The sequence below is a fragment of the Festucalex cinctus genome, chromosome 5, assembly GCF_051991245.1.
Source record: "Festucalex cinctus isolate MCC-2025b chromosome 5, RoL_Fcin_1.0, whole genome shotgun sequence".
Taxonomy (NCBI): domain Eukaryota; kingdom Metazoa; phylum Chordata; class Actinopteri; order Syngnathiformes; family Syngnathidae; genus Festucalex; species Festucalex cinctus.
This window is the reverse complement of record NC_135415.1, coordinates 8629177-8647978: the sequence shown is the minus strand read 5'-3', so window position 1 is coordinate 8647978 and position 18802 is coordinate 8629177. Positions and strand designations below refer to the sequence as shown.

General features: G+C 38.1%; 1 protein-coding gene across 2 annotated transcripts in view; it reads right to left on the bottom strand.

The window, feature by feature from the left end:
• Window positions 1-526: 526 nt before the first annotated feature.
• The window catches only part of ube2d4 (ubiquitin conjugating enzyme E2 D4), an 80242-nt gene continuing 61966 nt past the window's right edge, over window positions 527-18802 (bottom strand). The window contains exons 1-7 of one of the 2 annotated variants that reach the window (XM_077523016.1): window positions 7546-7839; window positions 6169-6232; window positions 5031-5062; window positions 4875-4952; window positions 4661-4766; window positions 2794-2887; window positions 527-2707 (exon numbers count right to left, since the gene is read on the bottom strand). In XM_077523016.1, the coding sequence (XP_077379142.1) occupies window positions 2662-2707; window positions 2794-2887; window positions 4661-4766; window positions 4875-4952; window positions 5031-5062; window positions 6169-6232; window positions 7546-7569 (444 nt within the window). In that variant the 5' untranslated portion in view covers window positions 7570-7839 and the 3' untranslated portion in view covers window positions 527-2661. Of the gene's footprint in view, window positions 2708-2793; window positions 2888-4660; window positions 4767-4874; window positions 4953-5030; window positions 5063-6168; window positions 6233-7545; window positions 7840-18802 lie in introns of those variants that run through there. The other variant, XM_077523017.1, reaches the window with a different exon arrangement.

Below are 18802 nucleotides of genomic sequence, written 5' to 3'. Positions count from 1 at the left end.
CTTCTCCTATCGTCACGCCAACTTTATTCAAATCGGTATAATTATCACAGACATAAACAATGTAATTATTAAATAGATCATATTTAATTAATAAATGTATATTTATTGTGTGCATGCGAAAACACGACACAAGTCCCTATTTGGCAGTACCAACCACCCAAGACCGAACATGTTGACCTCTAGATTCAGGTGGGCCAGCTACCTGCATGGCCTTGCGAGGACAAATTTGAAATCTTAACTGGTTAAACAAACTTTCAATGTCAATAGTTATAAATTACATCGTCCAGCACTACTCGTTGTGTTATCCTTTGACGTGACAGCAATATAGGTTGAATTTGGACTTACAAAAAAAAAAAAACTTATGTTGGTCAGTGCTTCGTTCTGATCGTGTTTAGCAAGACTTGCTGCCGTCCTCCTCGCCACTTCTTTGTATTTTTTTTTTTTTTTTGCATTTTACCTACAACGTACATGCCAGCGGTTTACACAAATGATTACATTCCAAAATACATGACAGAAAACTGAAAACGACAGTAAATCCATTGATTTTATTCATGTTTAATGACAATGTCAACAGTTACCTTGTGTCGACAAAGGGAAGAGATGTGGATGCTCAATGTTACAGTTCAAGCACAATAATTTCAAATTTTAAGCTGCATGAAAGCCAGTCCTGAATTAAAAAAAAAAAAAAAAAAAAAATCTCTAAAGAAATGAACTAACCATGACATCTAATTTAGGCATTTGACACTTTAGATGTTTTCCTGTATATACAAAATGACTGTTAAGGCTAAAATTTCATCAAATGTGTTAGGCAGATGAATTATAACAAAATCCCTGATATCTGGCAAGTGGCTGAGAGAACATTCTCTGGAGTGCAAAGCATGCCAAGCTGCCTATATGAACTTCATTGAGCACAGGAGTCAATGGTAATATCAGTAATAATGGATTGAGGCTGCATTCATTCATTCAGTTGGAGGAGCTTTAAAAATAACAGCCAGATAAACAATCTACACAGTCTGAACATAAAAACACATTTACTTCATTAAGTGTAGCTTTTCAAAAACCTTGTAATATATAGTGTTTTAGACAGATTCCCAACAGCAATGAATTTTGCAGTTAAAACATAATCTATGACTTAGCATTTAAATATTTATGCTTTGTTCTGGACCATTTTAGGTGTGTTGGATGATGTTTCTTCCACGTGTATGCTATTAAATAATTTCCCCTTTAAATTGGCAGCATCAGTACATGACAAAAAATAATAATAATCACACACTAACTATGTTATCCAACAGTTACAAAGTATTAAGTTCAATAAACATAGAACACATTCCAATCATGATCACAGCAGATGACATGACAAGAGAAGGCTAAAACTATTTTAAAGATACTACACAAATGTGGCAACCAGACAAACCGGTCAGCTGAGGTTGTTGACCCCCAAAATATACCTGTCTAATTAATCATGATTAGGAGCATGGAGACCGGCAAATTTACATCACCTTGAAATGTTAAAAAAATAATAAAATATATGACATTGTCATATTGACGTACCCTGGAAACAAAACATTATTTCAGTTCCACTTTAGAGCATCAACAAAAGCATCAGTAGCATAAATGTGAAGTTGTTCACATCCAAGTGGTGTTCATAAAACAAATGTAAAGCGTGACAGGAGCATCCTCTCCATAAAATTAATACTTGTGTAATAAAAACATCAGGGAAGATCATCAGTTTTGTCTTTCAGCACATTTTTTTGTTTTGCTTTATGAACATAACAGTAAAACTTAATGGACTCAAGGCATTTTTCTCACCAAGTTTCGCTGCTTATTACAAACAAAGATTGATGATTGGGTTTGATACCTGAGTAACTGTACTGCGGAGGTAACACATAGCTTAGCTACATGTCGAGGAGTAGCCACGATCATACCAGCAATGTCTTGGAGAAAAAAAAAAAATGTGAGAAAAATCCAGTTGCTATTTTGACCTACCGTACATATATGTTAAGGGGCTGCGGAAGGGCAGATAAAGCTCCAGTGCCATTAACGCTACATGCTGCGATTCCAAAAGCAAATGAAGATATCTGATCAGTCTATTTTGTTGTTGCTGTTAAATTTTCACATTTTTTGGTGGGGTAGCGTTAGTATGTGCCATATGATCAGCTGCTGGTAATGACACTGCACCATTATTGTGTTGAACTGGGAACATTCTGTCTCAATTGCACGTTGACCAAAACATAACACATAAAGGCCACTAAATCCATGGAAATACAGTAAAGAGAAGAAGACATCCAGCGGGACATAGGCAGCATCTGTAAAAATCAAGGTGATCGTTTCCAAAAATCCAGCCAGTAAAACAACATCATGAGAGGTGTGTATGTAAAGCAACAATGATGGCAGCAAGAACAATAGCAAGAGTAACAGTTTTAAAGTCTTGAGTGTGGCGTATGGGCTGTGAGCAGTGTCTGCTTTCTGCTAAAGGAGTGCTTCCAGGAGTAGTTCAGGTCCTGCTGAGATCCACACATTGGATCAGCTCAGCATAATGTTATATTGCCACCTTATCCAAAAGGTTTCCTGTTCTCACGTGTTGTTTTTCCCTATGCCTCCAGTTACAAATCAAACAAGTTCCGTTTGTTCTGCTTTCAGATTTCCATCTCCCGGGCAACCTCACATTGCGTACTTCTGCGTCCATTCTCTTGCTAATTTGTTGTACCTGCAAAAACCAAGCGATATCTTCAGTCAACTTGCAATTTATGGAAAATGTGGAATGGAAGCTGGTTCATGCATTTGCGTGCTTACTTTTCCCTGTCGGCCTTGTATGTGTGAGCGATCTCTGGCACCAAAGGGTCATCGGGGTTTGGGTCACAAAGAAGGGAGCAGATTGATAATAATACTGTGGAAATATGAATGCAAGTGCAATCAACATTTTAAAGACGCCAACATGTGTTTATTATCACGATTAGACAGGCACGCTGCAAAATATCCATAAATACATTTTCATTCCATTCATCCTGAATTCACTTGTACGATGTCCAATTCAACAACACAAATGGGTTGCATTGAGTTCAGAAGTTGATATTCTATTTCAAAACGCCACAGCTGCTATAAATATGGAACAAGTGAAGCATGTTACAGCTGGACCATCAAGTGAACTGTACATACATTAGTGTCAAAAGTAATGCAGGTCAAAAGGGACGGTTACTTTCATAACAGCCATAAAGGTTAGATGATATAAAAGTTGTCTGTCGCCAGTTTTAAGGAAGTGTTGATTTAATCATTTTGTGTGTTGTCGTTTGTGGTGTATTTGAAATGCACTGTGGCAAACTGTAGGCCAAGTGTGATAGGCAGATAAGGCTTTTTTGTAAGGACTGGTTGTACTACTACTAACATAAAGGTGACATCATATCCTGACAATTATCATCTGTACTTCACATATAGCTAACATTAGTAGATTCTGCATCAAACGTATTGTAAAGTATGTGTAAAGTAGGGCTTGGCAAACCACGGCTCTAGGACCACATGTTAGAAAAAAAATCAAAACAAGATTTTTCATCTAAATTTGGTTTTCATGTCATTGTGCAACCATTCCCACATATGTCATTGTGATTTTTATTTTCCACACTCTTTTGCCGTGTAACAACTCCCACATAATGCTTCCAATTTACATTGTTCAAATTTCAACTAGCTTCAAAAATTCACACCTCCCGGGGTATATATCACCTGATTCCACATTACTTACAGTATTTGCACATTTTAACTTGTAATATAAACTTTTTTCCCCATTCATTTTCAATGGGACAGACATTGAACTTTTTCCAAGTATTACTTTCCACGCCCACTTCCATACATTCAACTTATCATCATTACCGGGTGTCTTACGCTGCTTGGTGGCACAGTTGGTAAAATGCATTGTCCAGTAATCAGTAGGTAATAATTTCATAATTTATCTCTCAATTTACTTCATAAGCATTCCACATGCATTCAAATCTTACCATTCAGCTATTAGCATTCAGCTTTCAGCATTCCCACGCAATTTCTCCCGGAATTGCACTTAGTCTAGTTTATTAAGAGGTACATATGGGTGCCTCCCGGGGTATATATCATCTGATTCCATATTACTTCCAGTATTTGCACAATTTAACATTTAATATCAACTTTTACCCATTCAATTTCAATGGGACAGACGTTGAACTTTTTCTATCCCTTTCCACACCCACTTCCATACATGTAACTATTTATCAATTATCAGGTGTCTGATACTGTTCGGTGGTAAGAAGCATTGTCCAGTAACCAGGTGGTTATAATTTCATAATTTATCTCTCAATTTATTTATTTTTCATTCACATGCTTTCAAATCTTAGCATTCAGCTATTAGCGCTCCACTTTCAGGATTCCCACGAAATTTCTCCAGAAATTGCACTTAGTCTAGTTCAAAATGTGATTGTAAATCATGATGTAACATTAAGATGTCTTTTGTCACTTAAAATATGTGTCACTACTGTCAATGTGTGACACTTGGGGCCAAGTTTTATTTAGCTATTCAACCCCCGGTAGGTAAACCATTGATGCATCCAAGACAAGAAAAGTTTATTTTATTTATTTTTTATTGTTCTCGAGGTAAATAAAAGTGTCATACACACGGTAGATCAAGTTTATTGGCCCTTACCTTTTGATACTGTTAATGCAGGTGACCACTGTGATCTCAGTATGTCCAGACAAATACTCCCATTGCTGTTAATATTAGGGTGGTAAATCTTTGTTGTAAATGCAACCTGTAAATTAACAAGAAAGTTGTCAATCAACAGCAGTAATTATGATAATAACAAAGTCCAATAGTAACAATATAGTCTCTGTATTCCATGTCACCGAGGGTTACTCACTTTTGGTGGTTTGAATGGATAATCTGTGGGGAAGTGGATGGTAAGGAAAAACACTCCATTCTGATAGGGGCTGTCACTCTAGTGGCATAGAAACTAGAAGCGGTTAGTGCTTGTGTAGCATATTTCAAATTAAATCATACAATAGTAATTACTTACCGGACCCATTATCGTTGCTTGCCAATGAAACACTGAAAAATATAAAACAATGACAACATTGCATCTGAGACCTACAAGAATTTAATTATGGATTTGGATATCAAATACTATGTGTTGTAGTACAGGTACATCATGAATAGGGTAAATATTTTTTTAATATTCATTTCAGAAAGTGAAACCCATATATTATACTGATGTTCATTTTACACAAAGCATAATATTTTAAGCCTTTATTGACTTGAAAGTTAATGATTTATGGATTACAGATAATGAAAACCCGAAATTGATTGTCTCAGCAAGTTTGAATATTGTGAAAAAGCTTTTTGACTGACCTGTGATTACTATGGTCAGCAACCTAGTAAACCCCATACAAAATCTATCGTCAAGAAAACGATGAGACACCAAACCCAAACCGTAGATGACCCAAATGCTGCTCTCAAAGCATCCGTGACTTCTCTTCCACTCACTAAGCAGTGCCACTGGCTGATGGCCTCCATGCCAGGGCCGCAGTGAGGCAGTATTTAATGCAAAAGGTAGCACAGCCAAGGTTGAGTGCATAGAAATTATCGTGATTTTCAACAGCACATTTTTTTTTTTTATTGAACTTCTGTAATACTCTAATTTTCTGAGACACCAAGCCATAATAATTTGCAAGAAGGCCTGAGCTATTCCGATCAGTGAAATAAATCTAAAAAATGTAATTCACTCTCTGAAATGAGGCGACTAAAATTATTCAACATTTTCATATATTCTCACTTTTTCTACATTTCTGATGAACAGTAAACACCTTGTATCACAGGTTCCCGGTCCCAGTGTTTCACCTTTTATTTTGTGTTATTAATTTTGTATTTTGCTCATTTGCCTGCATTTTGCAGCATTTTAAAGAGTTTACATCCCGTCCCGTAAAAAATTCAGCAGATCAGAAGGGCTGTCGCCATGTTAATGTGCAGGTATACTGCAATCCCCATGCAGGTGGATCATTTTTCATATTCAATTTCAATACATGACAAGTTCGTCGTTTCACTTCACTTTTTGTCTCTTCTGGAACATACATAGCCCCCTGTGATGGAGGGGGATTAACTGTAGTGTACACAATATCAACAATTGGAAAACAACATTTTGCAAACTGAATTCTTACAATCATCTCCAACTGGTCCAGCAGAGCACTGAGCAGGGGGGTCCCTCTGCAAGTCGGACAGCTCCTAATGGCAAAATGTTGCACATTAATTACATCAATGTATTCATGTTCAATTTGTGTGTGTATAATATACACATTACAACTGGACAAGGATGGACAAATTATTTGACATACGTTCCTGATAAAAGATCAGTCAAATGAATAATCCATACTATAACGTCATTATGCAAAATGGTTTAACTTGTCTTTGGAGCTGAAATCTAATTTTGAGCGTCAGTCATAACATATTGTTATGCTCACAGGCTGTTGTAAAGACTCACAAATAATTCAACAACTGTATTTTCAAATATCTGGATACCTCGCCAATAAAATAACCATAGGTCAAAAACGTACAGCTGTTAGTAAAATAGAAGGCTATTTAAAATTGTGCTAATTGACAGTCAACACAAACACGAGGCACTGTCGATGCAGCCACAATTACGTACACCTGTCAGATAAGTATTAAGGTTGTAGTTTGCACTCGTGTAGAAACACAAGGCTGCAAGATTTTAATATTTTGGTTGACTCATTTAACCATAAGAAGAACATACTACTGGAACATAAAGGATCTTTAAATTCTGATGATTTATACTGCATCACTTTAGATTATGTAGTGTAGCTAATGATGAGTTTATGGTATTAAGATGAGCTGTCTTACTTTAACTGTAACACTAATAATACAGTACAAAAGAACACCTGCCACCTTTGTAACAAAGATTAGATTTGCATTTCATCTCGTCGTATGCATGCTGCCTCTCGCACTATTCAAAAAAACTATCCAGCAGTATAAAAATATACACACACCTTGGCCAACCACGCTGCCCCATTTGCCAGCCCATAAATGGAAACAGCGACACTCGGGTTCAATTTTGGCAACCAGCTAGCAGCTGTCATTCAAACACACCACTTGCCTTACTCTGAAGACAATATCAACTGGTAACTAATTCAATGTCATATCACGCACACGTTCGAAAACAAATCAAATCAAAACTCAAAAATATACACAATGATGTTAGCCGTTGCTAGCCGGTGAAATTGTGGGACGATTTCACTTAGATAAGACAACGTATCTGCTCATAAACATAATAGTATCCTAATACAGGTTCGTTCTTCTCAGCCAGCGTTACTGTGGCACATACGAGGCCAAAAACAGGTTAACTTTACATTCGCTGCTCTTTGTTTGTCTTCAAGTTGAATAGCATCAAAAATGAAGACAATAACATCAGCATACTGCAGCGACACCCGGATCGTCATTTTAGGAGAAAGGGATGCTACATTAAGCACACTGTTGCCAAGTAAGGTGCAACTATCTCGTGGAAGAATGAAACACACACTCACCTTCTGAATTCTTTTCAACGCCATTGCCCCAATGGCTGTGCTTGGTAGCCTGTCAGCTAACCGTTATGAACATATACAATGTATGTTCGGGGGTGGCGTAATTTCCAAATTACACCTTACAACAGGATGCGGGCAATCACGTCTGGTCTACAACTACGTTGGCGTTTTGCTTTCTGGAGCAACGTAAGCACCAAACATTGAAAAATCGTTTTTTCTTTCTGTTTGCTAGTCCTACAATTAACGAGGTGTTTGCTAGTAGTACCCCTGCGACCGAATTATCACCCCTTGCAGCCAAGCGCAAGACTGGGGGTATTATCGCGAGACTTGCCTTCACTTCTCGGATGGATTATTTTTACTTCAGTTTTTCTATTGTTTTAAATTAAACACTCACGGTAAGAGAATATTTGATTGAACGCAGAATAAATATAATTATGAATATAGAATTAAATATAATGCCAAAAACAAGTTTGGCCATCTAGGATTAGGGTAACTGTAGGGTAAAGAAAGTTCATACAGACTGAGGTACTGCTAAATCCCCCGAAATGTCAGAATTGTCCTACTTATTGTCATTATTGGGGAAATCCACAGGATCGCGTGTTTGAAAATGTGTTCAAACAAAAAGGGCCGCCAGCTGCAAAGTGTGGCGTCAACATGACGAGTGTGGCCAAGTAACCACAAGATGTCACTATTTGAAAACAACAGACAATGTCAAACCAGGCAGCGCCTGTTGTCATATTGGATCTTATGTTCATAAGATGTCAGAATTACAACACAATGAACACAACTATGAAGCCACGTATGTTTTTATTAACTACTTGTATTCATGAAGAAACAAAAAGATGAGGTTGCTAATTCCACATGCAATCATTTTAAAGTTATTTTCTAAGTCAGCTGTCTGCACTGCTTTCTGCACAGCCCATGAACTTTTCTTTAAATGTGTTTAACAAGGGTGAAAAAAGACCTCTCATTATTTTAGTGAGTGTGCATGAATGGGCTGCAGTGTCCATTCTTCTTAAATGGCTGATTCAGTGTCAGGTTGAGGATCGTATCGTCAATGTGACACTGAGAGAGGCCATTTTCCTTTGGAAAACTGAAGATTCCTTCAGATAATATCTTATTGTTTGCTCATCTCTGTGCTCTCAATGACCTGCCTGTCCCGAGGCCTTGCTGTAATCAGATTCAGCAGGCAGCAGAGGTAGCACTTTGGCTCCTAAGCACCAGGGGCCTTGTGTTGGAAGCTTTGGAACGATTGTTTATCAGGTTTTCAGACACGCGCTGTTTGTGCCAAGCCTTAATTCACATTGTCAGCCCGTCTCAATAGTGCCTTCTGGAAACTCCAAATATTGCTTTACTTGCTTCCATACACTTTAAACCCACATGTTTGTAGTTGACACTCATGAGGCACTTCAAGGCACGAGGTGAATGCAACTTTACAAATAAACAGTAACAATCAAGATATTTATTTGTTTTCAAAAGATAAAATATCACTATCCCGTACAGGGAATTTCCCACCAAAACTTGAGTGTTCGGTTACATGACTGGTGGCCCAAATTCTAAACTGATGTCTGAGCCAAGGTGTGAATGTGTCAAGACCAGGACGATACGGGTGGGGGTGCGAGTTAACCCGTCTCATGATGGCAATAGCCTGTAGCGTTGTAATTTGAGCCAATGGACTCAGCAGACCTCAGCGACGCATCGTTTTGGTCACATGAATCATACGAGTTCAATTGTATAACAAAAAGCTTTTCACGTTTTTTGTGCCAGTTACGCTACAGCTCTGAGCCTGTGTGTATTCTTCTCTCAATGGCGCTTTTCCCATGCTGGCCATGACAAGGCACATATTCTGTCATTTTCCAAATGAACTTAGATTGGTCTTGTTAATGGTCAAATTATCCAATAAAAGCCGGAGCAATTAATTCTGAGCACAAGCCGGCCTCACAGTCCCTCGAGGTGTTTTACCTTGGGTCAGTGTATCAACTTTCTGAGGGTTCTCCCACAGAACAAAGATCCATTGTTGTCACGCACAAGAGATATTTGTTCACTCTTTGTATCAATGGTCTTGATTTGATTATACACTCAGGCTATATGTGCAAGTAGCACTCATGTTTACAGTGAAGTCAGCACTCTGCACAATCAAATAATTATTGAGCTAAGCAAGAGGAAAAAAGGTCATTATGTGTGAAGCAATCCGTGTTTCATGGCTTATTTCCTTGGCTGGGATTGGATTTTGCTTGTTAAGGTGCCCTCTGACCCATAACATCTCAATGACATTTTTTTTTTAAATTTCACTTTGTTTTGGTATTGAGCTTGCTTGATAATTGTAATAAAAAAAAAAAAAAAAAAAAGAAACTACTTTTTTTTTTTTTTTGATTGAGCTTGCTTGAGCTTAAATTGTAATTAAAAAAAAGATTTTTTTAAACTAACTTTTTATTAAATAACTTTTAACACTTAAAAAACTAACTTTTGGGGGGCTTTGCTTTTTTTAGTATTTTATTTTATTTTTTCTGATTTATGAATAACTGAATTCAGAAAAACAGAAGGTGGTGGTAACAAGATGGCCGCCCAGTGACTTCAACGGCTTGCACTGGCGTGTATGGGCTATCGGCTATCCAGTCATATATACAGGTCAGTGGTCTGCAACAGATCACTTCAGAGTTTAAAAAAAAAAAAAAAAACTCAGAAAAACAGAAGTTGGTGCTCTGTTTTTTTTTTTATTATTATTATTTTTTATTATTATTATTTTTTTGGTTTAATATATTTTTCTGTTTTTTTGAATATTTTTTTCCCTGTTTTTTTTTATGATAGAAAAAAATGTTCAGTTAGTCAGAAAAACAGGATTCTTTTTTTCCCAAGTGAATGCAATACGCTTCTGTAAAAAAAAAAAAAAAAAAAAAAAAATACTGTTATACTGTTTAAAGGGAAGTCAACCATAAACATTTCTTGACAATAATATGACATTCTGATTAATATTACATTTGGGGAATAAAAGTTATGAAGTAAAATCCAGCCATGTTTATCCATCTCACGGGGCATCCATTTTGCCACTTCCTGTCGACTGAAGATGACATCAACGTTGCTCAGGGCTCAACCAATCACAACTCGGTTTCAGAAAACAGGTGGGCTGTGATTGGTCGTTGCTTGAGCCCTGAGCAACATTGATGTCATCTTCAAAATGGCCGCCCCCTGAGATGGATAAAAATGGCTGGACTTTGCTGCTTAACTTAAACCAGAATACCATATTTAGGCCAGTGGGGCTGCATAGAACATATTATTGTAAAAAAAAAATAAAAATAGGTTGACTGTTGGTTTGTTACACACCATAAGTTCACAATGCATGTCAAATATTTAAAGGGAGTACAGTAATCTACAATTCTCATCCGTAGTCTATTTTGCACATTAAAGCACATGAGGTAACAATCAGCCAAAAACAATTTGTGGAGAGGGAGTGCGCCTCTCATAATTTAACACCGGAATCGTTGTGGTAATTTTAGCCTTTGGAGGAATGTAAGATGATTTACTTTTGAAATACATTTCAGTTAAGGAGGAAATAGGGACTAAGTAGAACCAAACTGTAGCAATGTAATTTTTTTTGTTCATACTCGAATCAAAACTAAACAACTCGACATTGTCTCCTGTTAGTAAATATGATTTGCAGTGTACAGTGCAATTATTTTTAGGAATTTAAATACTTCATGATCCAGTCTGATTGCCGCTGGTCCTCCCTTATCAGATGCACATCATGTGGAAACCAGACAAACCAAACATATCATCATAAGGAAGCAGTATTCTTTTGCGGTGAAGCACTTTCGGACCGATCCCAAGCGTCCCACTGCACACTCACTGACTGATGGCGTTTTGAAATGTTTAACTGTGCGCTTCATGCAATGAGTAATCCCCGTGGAGTCTCGCCACCAGTGCTCTATATAATGTTGACTAACACATTTAGCGGTTATCATCTCGGATCAAATATGTTCCAGCTGTTGGTTTTTCTGATGTCAATTTCAGGTTTTCCTGGTGAGACAAGTTTCCTTGGGAGACAAAGGAGGGATTTCCTTTGAAACGGACTGGCTTTAGCAGCACCAACAAATCGCATGGCAGTGTTATTTAAACAGAAAGTGTCTCTAAATATGAACTTATCGTATGCAACGCATGAAGTGCAGACAGCGTGGGACAAAGAAATCTGAAAACTGAATTGTGCACGTAAACGTGAAAACATTTTGTTAACACAAGTCTATGATTATGAGGATGAAAACAAGGAACGTTCGATTGCCACTTTTCTTCAGATCAAGTACTCAATTCTTGAGTAGCCACCAATACTGATATCAAGTACCAATACCACTAGTACTTTTGATACATAAAATCATTTCTCCCAAAAAACAATGCCAGATCATCTTAAAGAAAGCCCTGTATAGCATTTTCCCTTAAAATTGCATGAAATTATTGCCAATTTTCTATTTTTCTAATTTCTTATTTCTAGTTCGTGATCATAATCGTGAATACCGATACCTTGAAACAAGGCTGGGTATCGGCCCAATACGATAACTTGTATCAGTATTTGCCCATTTGCGAGATAAAATCACTCTCTAATGAAAAGCAAGCACTGGATTTTCTATAGTCGAACGGCCTTGAGGTTGCACAAAACTTTATTTATACTTCAAATGAATTTCAACAGAGGTTATGCTGTCGTCAGCAATTTGTGCAAGCTCACAGTCTACCACCAACTCTGGAAGTGTGTTTTGCTTTTTCTTTGGCTTTTTTATGTTTTTTTTTTGGGGTGAAGTTTACGTGTCAAGAGAAAGATGAAGGAAAAAATAATAATTATACATATATATGTGTTCAGCCTGAGGGGTTACACTGTATCGTCACAATTTTGCAAAGTTTTAGATTTTCATAAAAAAAAAAAAAAAACGCTAGTCGTGTGTATGCAAGTGCGTGTGTGTGAATGTGTACGTAAGTGACGGGGACATGGGGTGGGGGTCGGCTGCCCATCCTGCTGCACAATAAACAGTTTGTTTCCCATGAGCACCCCTCATGTTCCTGTTGTCGGCTCCATCGCTGCTCACTGGGAAACGTCCTGGCCTCTATTGTCCAAAAGGTCAGAGGTCACAGGATGTTCCTAAAGGTCCAAAAGGGGAGGTAAGGGGTTGGATGCAGGAGTGATAATTCCCCCTTCCCCACACACCCATACGTACCTCTTAATAAACTAGACTAAGTGCAATTCCGGGAGAAATTGTGTGGGAATGCTGAAAGCTGAATGCTAAGATTTGAATGCATGTGGAATGCTTATGAAGTAAATTGAGAGATAAATTTTGAAATTATGACCTCTTGGTTACTGGACAATGCACTTTACCAACTGTGCCACCGAGCAGCGTGAAACACCTGGTAATGATGATAAGTTACGTATGTGTATGGAAGTAGGGGGGGGGGGGAGTAATACTTAGAAAAAGTTCAATGTCTGTCCCATTGAAAATGAATTGGGAAAAGTTGATATTAAATGTTAAATTGTGCAAATACTGTAAGTAATGTGGAATCAGAAGATAGATATACCCCGGGAGGCGTGAATTTTTTAAGCTAGTTGAAATTTGAACAGTGTAAATTGGATGTATTATGTGGGAGTTGTTACACGGCAAAAAAAGTGTGGAGAATAAAAATCACAATAACATATGTGGGAATCCTTCAGCATTCCCACAACAAAATATTAAAATTACTTCTTTCTTTTTCCCTCACATCACAGCAAAATTGCAGTCAGAAGAATACTGAGACACACGTTGCACTATTGAAACATCCCCGTTCTTTCTTCCTTTTTTTTTTTTTTGAAAGACTTTAGTCTAAATGCAATCCAAATATGGGAAACTCAATCCAAGCAGCAAACCGGGGGTAACCATATCATTAAAACAGAACAGCCAAGAAAGGAGTGATTGTATTGTACAGTTCTTACCACACGAAACCACAGACAGAGCTCAAACATAGACTGACGCTAGCAACGACCCTTTTAACAAGAGAGCTTAAAAGAGGCATATACTCTCTAAGTACTATTTTGCAAGATGAATAGACACATGACAGCAGAGGTTTATTGACGTTGAACAGAGACATCATGATTCCACAATGGAAACTGTTGAGTCTCTCAAACTTGACCACATTAATTTGCGCCGTGTGCCACGTTGTGCTATAAGTTGTGAGATTTAGTGCATCAAACAATAATGTGGGTCAGGCCACTTTTTGGCCTGCAGCGTGTGTTCGTCCTCCAGGTGCTGGAGGAGTTGGATGAGAAGAAATGCTTTCCTCCAGACATTCACAAAGAGACATTTATCTTTTTTACAGAGCCAAACTTGAGCATTGAATGATATCCCAGATGTTGCTGCATCATGCTTATATCATTCTATTACCTTCCACTGCAAAAAAAAACAAAAAAAAACACAATACAATAATATTTGCCTATGAATAGTTCATGTTGTCACTCGGAACTGTGCAAAAAGTCTCAGGCCACTATTACGTATGTTGCTTAACAATGTTAATATATTATTTATTCGCTAGTCTCACGAAGAATTGCCAATGACAACATGGCATCATCGGTTGGGGCTGCTCTGCCACTTCAGGGTCTGGACCGATTGCTATCAGTGGAAAAATGAATTCCAAACTTCATTAAGACGTTTTTCAGGGGAATTTAAGATGAAATGAAGCTCAACAGAGTGTGGGTGACGCAAGAGGACAAAGACCCAAATTACAGAAGTAAATCAACAAATTAATTAATGGCTTTAACGTAACAAAATCAAGTCAATCTCAACCCGACTGAGAAGCTGTGGTCAAGAAACTGATTCACGCCAGATATCTTAAAATGTTGCTGAACTGAAACAATTTTGGATAGAGGAATGGTCAAAAATATTTTCCTGGCTGTTGTTGAGGTTTGATATGGAAATGCTTGCTTGTGGTTATTGCTGCCAAAGGAGGGTCAAACAGTTGTCAAATTCAAAGGACATCGACAATTTCATTTTATGCATTTATTCTCATAAAAATATATTATTTAGAATTTATCCTCATAAATTAATATTTTTGACTTATCGTGAAATTACAACTCCCATTTATGAGAATAAAATAAAGGCAAAATCTACAAAACGTAAAAAAATTATAATAAATTACACAAATATGTGAAATTACAAAAAAGTAATGGAAGAACAATTAGCATCATCATTGACGTCTGAATCCTCCTTCCTGTTTATTGTTCTGATATTGTTAAAAAAAAGGGATTAAACAGCAAAGCCTTTTGTACAGCGCACGTGCAAACGAACTGTGAAAAGGACTTATTTTTTTTCTGCTTGATGTCACATACTTTACATATGACATTGAGCTGAAAAAAATTAATCTCCAAAAGTACAACAATCATAACTGTAGTGTTAACAGTATATTTACCTCTGTAAATGTAAATAGCAGCAGTTATTATTTAGTCAGACAATATTTGATTATGATGATGAGTAAACTTTATTAGCCGGATGTGCCTAAAGTAACAAAAGGGGGGGGAAAAACGGGATGTTCTATTAGTTTTCTGAAAGTCTGTGGAAGTAGAATTTGAATATTATAATGATGACAAAACTCCAGAAGCTTGTAGAAACAAAGCAGGTTAAAAAGGTCAAATTTTACCAACAGTAAGTACAGTACTTGAGCAGTTACACTACACGACTATTGTTTTGTATTTCCATTGTCGTCGTCCTATGTCTGATGTAAACTGAGACGATAGTTAGCGTAAGATGAGCGACAATAGGAGCAGTGGTCTTCACTTTTCAACCACAGGCAATTATGATCCTAATGCTTGTAGTTTTGAGTTACATGTCATGAATCATCCTCCGGGCCTGACCCTCACCTTGTCATATCGGGTTAGGATACACGGGCTGAGGGACGTGACAGCTGGAACTGCTTCGAGTCCCTCTGGAACATTTCAATGTGTTGCCATAAAAGCGTTTCTGTGAATGATATCAGTACAGTCAAGCACAAGAGGTTGCTCGCAGGACTTGGATGTTGGCTGCACATTTCACGTGACATCGTTTGGACTGATTGTCTGCTCGTCTTTGCCTTGCACTAGTTAATTTTATCAGACATTTTTTACATTTAGCCTAATTTAGTTTCAATCACACTTGTGAGTTTTTATCTTTGTCAACCTACCATGTTTATTTATTCAGTTTTTCATTGACTATAAATCTAGTATTGTATTTTTTTCATTAAACTTTCACCGTGAATCTACCTCTCGTCTGTTCCATTTGTTTGTGCATGTTGCACTCGCTAGCTGCAGATGTTAAAGTGTCACTGTGTGTCACATGACAGTCACAGTGACAGTTTTTCCACTAAGATGTCCACAGATTTAACGCTGCTTTCACGTGCTATGGGAAAGCTGGACCTTACCACTTGGAAAGTCCTAATTACGACCGAGTTAATTCTGTTCATGTACTTTTGTTGTTGTAGCTAAAAACTCCACATAGCAGCTGATATACTCTTTGCTCGTAAAACCGAACAATTACGGCAAATAATGAGTTGTAAAGGACGGGACATTGAATTGACCTTACCGTGGCCACATTGTGAAAGCAGCACCCTCCGACACTGTTTGGCCAAGATTAGCGAAACACCATGCGCTCTTATGGCAAAGTTGTCAGATCTTCCTTGTGATTTCTCTGTCAAGCATTTTCAGGACGCCAATATTTCTCTTCTAAGCAAGCAGAGGGGGCTTTAAAATTTTTAGTGAAGGAAAACAACAGCTGTCTGTTGCTGCAGATGTAAAGAAAAGACCGAGTTGCCTTCGATCGATTGTCGGCAAAACTGACGTTTTTGGACATTATTCCTTTCAAGCAGGGTAAGAGAATGATTTTATATTACATCATGGTTTCAATGTTTTGTTGGTATTTATAGTAAATAGTAAGTCAACAAACGCGTGGACGGTTAGCTACGGTTAGCTACCGGTAGCTATCGTTAGCCTTTAGCTAGAAACAACAAGGGAGAACATTATCTTAGCGCAGACGTAGTGGTTTCTGGTCATTTTGGAGGGATTCAACTGGTCGTGTGTGCAAAGTTTGCTCTGTTGGCATTTATAGTAAATAGTAAGTCAACAAACACGTGGACGGTTAGCGACCCAGAGCTATCGTTAACCTTTAGCTAAAAACAACAAGGGAGAACATTATCTTCGTGCAGACGTAGTAGTTTCTGGTCATTTTGGAGGGATTTGACTGGTCATGTGTATGTGGTCTTCCACACATTTTGATACATTTTTCGTAGTTGTTTGAGGGTTTAGGGAAGGGAATAAACCGGACAATGTCTCTCTCGTGTCTCTCTTACACAAGCCGTGACTACAACGTTTAACCATTTTATTGATGTTTTTTCTTGGCTTTGGACAACCACGCAATGCACTACCGGGAGCGGGATTGCTTTTGTTTATCCGCAGCAAAACGCATGTGCCATCACAGACATGACGTCTTGCGTCTTGATTGGTTTACTAGGTTATGCGGGCGTGGTTTATGGTCAGGTATATGTATGCTACGTAATTGTGTAGAGCAGTGGTGAGCGGTGACCATTTCGAGTGAGCATGCTGGACTAAGAAAAATTTGAGCGCCCGCAAGGGCGCGAACTGAAAAATCCTGAAATGTCTAAACAGTCAGCGAGCCATTTATGTTTCTCGTCCGTCCTGGCTTGAAAGTGACGGACGAAATTCTTCCCTGTTTTTGTGATGACTACTTCAGGAGTACAACGACCACTTGAATTATTCTTTTCCTCAAAAGTTCTCCGGGAAAAGGGCACTCATTGGGATTTGGCGATGAACTTGAACTGAACCAGTGACTGTTTACCACAGAACAAGCCAAGTAAGCCAATTATGTGCATGCGAGTTGTAAGGCATGCAGCTTGACTGTCAGCTTTTTTGCCATTCAAAAGACGCACATCCAGAAACAACGGAACTAACACAATTGATTTCTCATTGTGTATGCACGAAACAAACTGTCGAATTCTCCGCTCCCCGCGAGGAAAGCAGGACAAAATATACAGGAATTTAAGACCAAAGCAGTAGAACTATGGTATTGTATATTAGAGGACACTGACAGAAATATTTTCAATGATTTTATTTTGAAGAGGTCGGGCATGCACCGCATTAATAGCTTACTATGACCGCTCACCACCTGCTAGCGGATGATAACACCCTTATAAGTGTTAATATTTATTGTCATTCACAAATCCTTTGGCTCTGGACTAAAATGTGTGTTGACAAAATTATTTTTGTTTAGTTTTCATTGACGAAATGAACACTACCTTGCACAGGACTTCATCTCCAAAAGTGTTTCGAAGTCAGCAAGAATGACTTCTGGCATAAAATTGCATTGCACTCTCGTCTCTCAGTCCTTCTCATGATGGGGCTGGTTTCCGTTCTTTATGAGCGAATAAATCTGACCAGTGCCAAAGGGAAAAAAAAATTATTAAAATTCCCCATTCGCTGTCTTAAGGAGCCCAGCTGCACTATACTGTTTGTTTTCCACCGTGCAGCTGCACAGTTGTGTATCACAGATAGGTGGGCCTGACTAAAACACTCCACATGCCTTGTTGTAATGGCCATCTGCCCTTCAAGTCACTGACTTCCAAATAACATTTTGACTTTGGGGGATAAAACATGTCTTACACTCTGGCTTGATCCTCACATCTTTTTGTTCCATCTAAATTCTGCGCACTGAACTCGCCGCACGTGCTTGTGTGATGCCGGAGCACAAATACTTGAGTCAAAGAGCAAACACAGCAAGACAAACACAAACAGGGACTGTCGCCCGAAGCCCAAGAATGATCTTGACGTAAGCAAAGGTGTTGACAGCTCAAGCAGGAAGCTTCAACTGCAGTTTGAATATGGAGTATTTATTTGAAAGACATACTGCAGCTATTTTATGAGCAGCTCATCGTTCACTCCAGACGTTAACGATAGCCGGCGCAGTTGTTTGTGCACCTTGAGATAACACAAGGAAATGTGGCTCGGCAGGTAAGACGTGTCTTGGAGCAACATTATCTGGGCCATAGCATCTTTAAGTTGATTTTCAGGAAATAGTTTATGAACGTACAACGCATATAACGACTTGTCCGGCAGATCAACTATCTTATGCCACTGAATGCATTAATTGCCCTCAGACTGAGGAGGGTAGCCAAGATGAAATTGTCAACCATGTAAACTCCATTATAATGATAAAATATTTGTGTTCTTTTCAGTAAAAAAAAAAAAAAATGCATTAAATTTACATAAACTAATGTT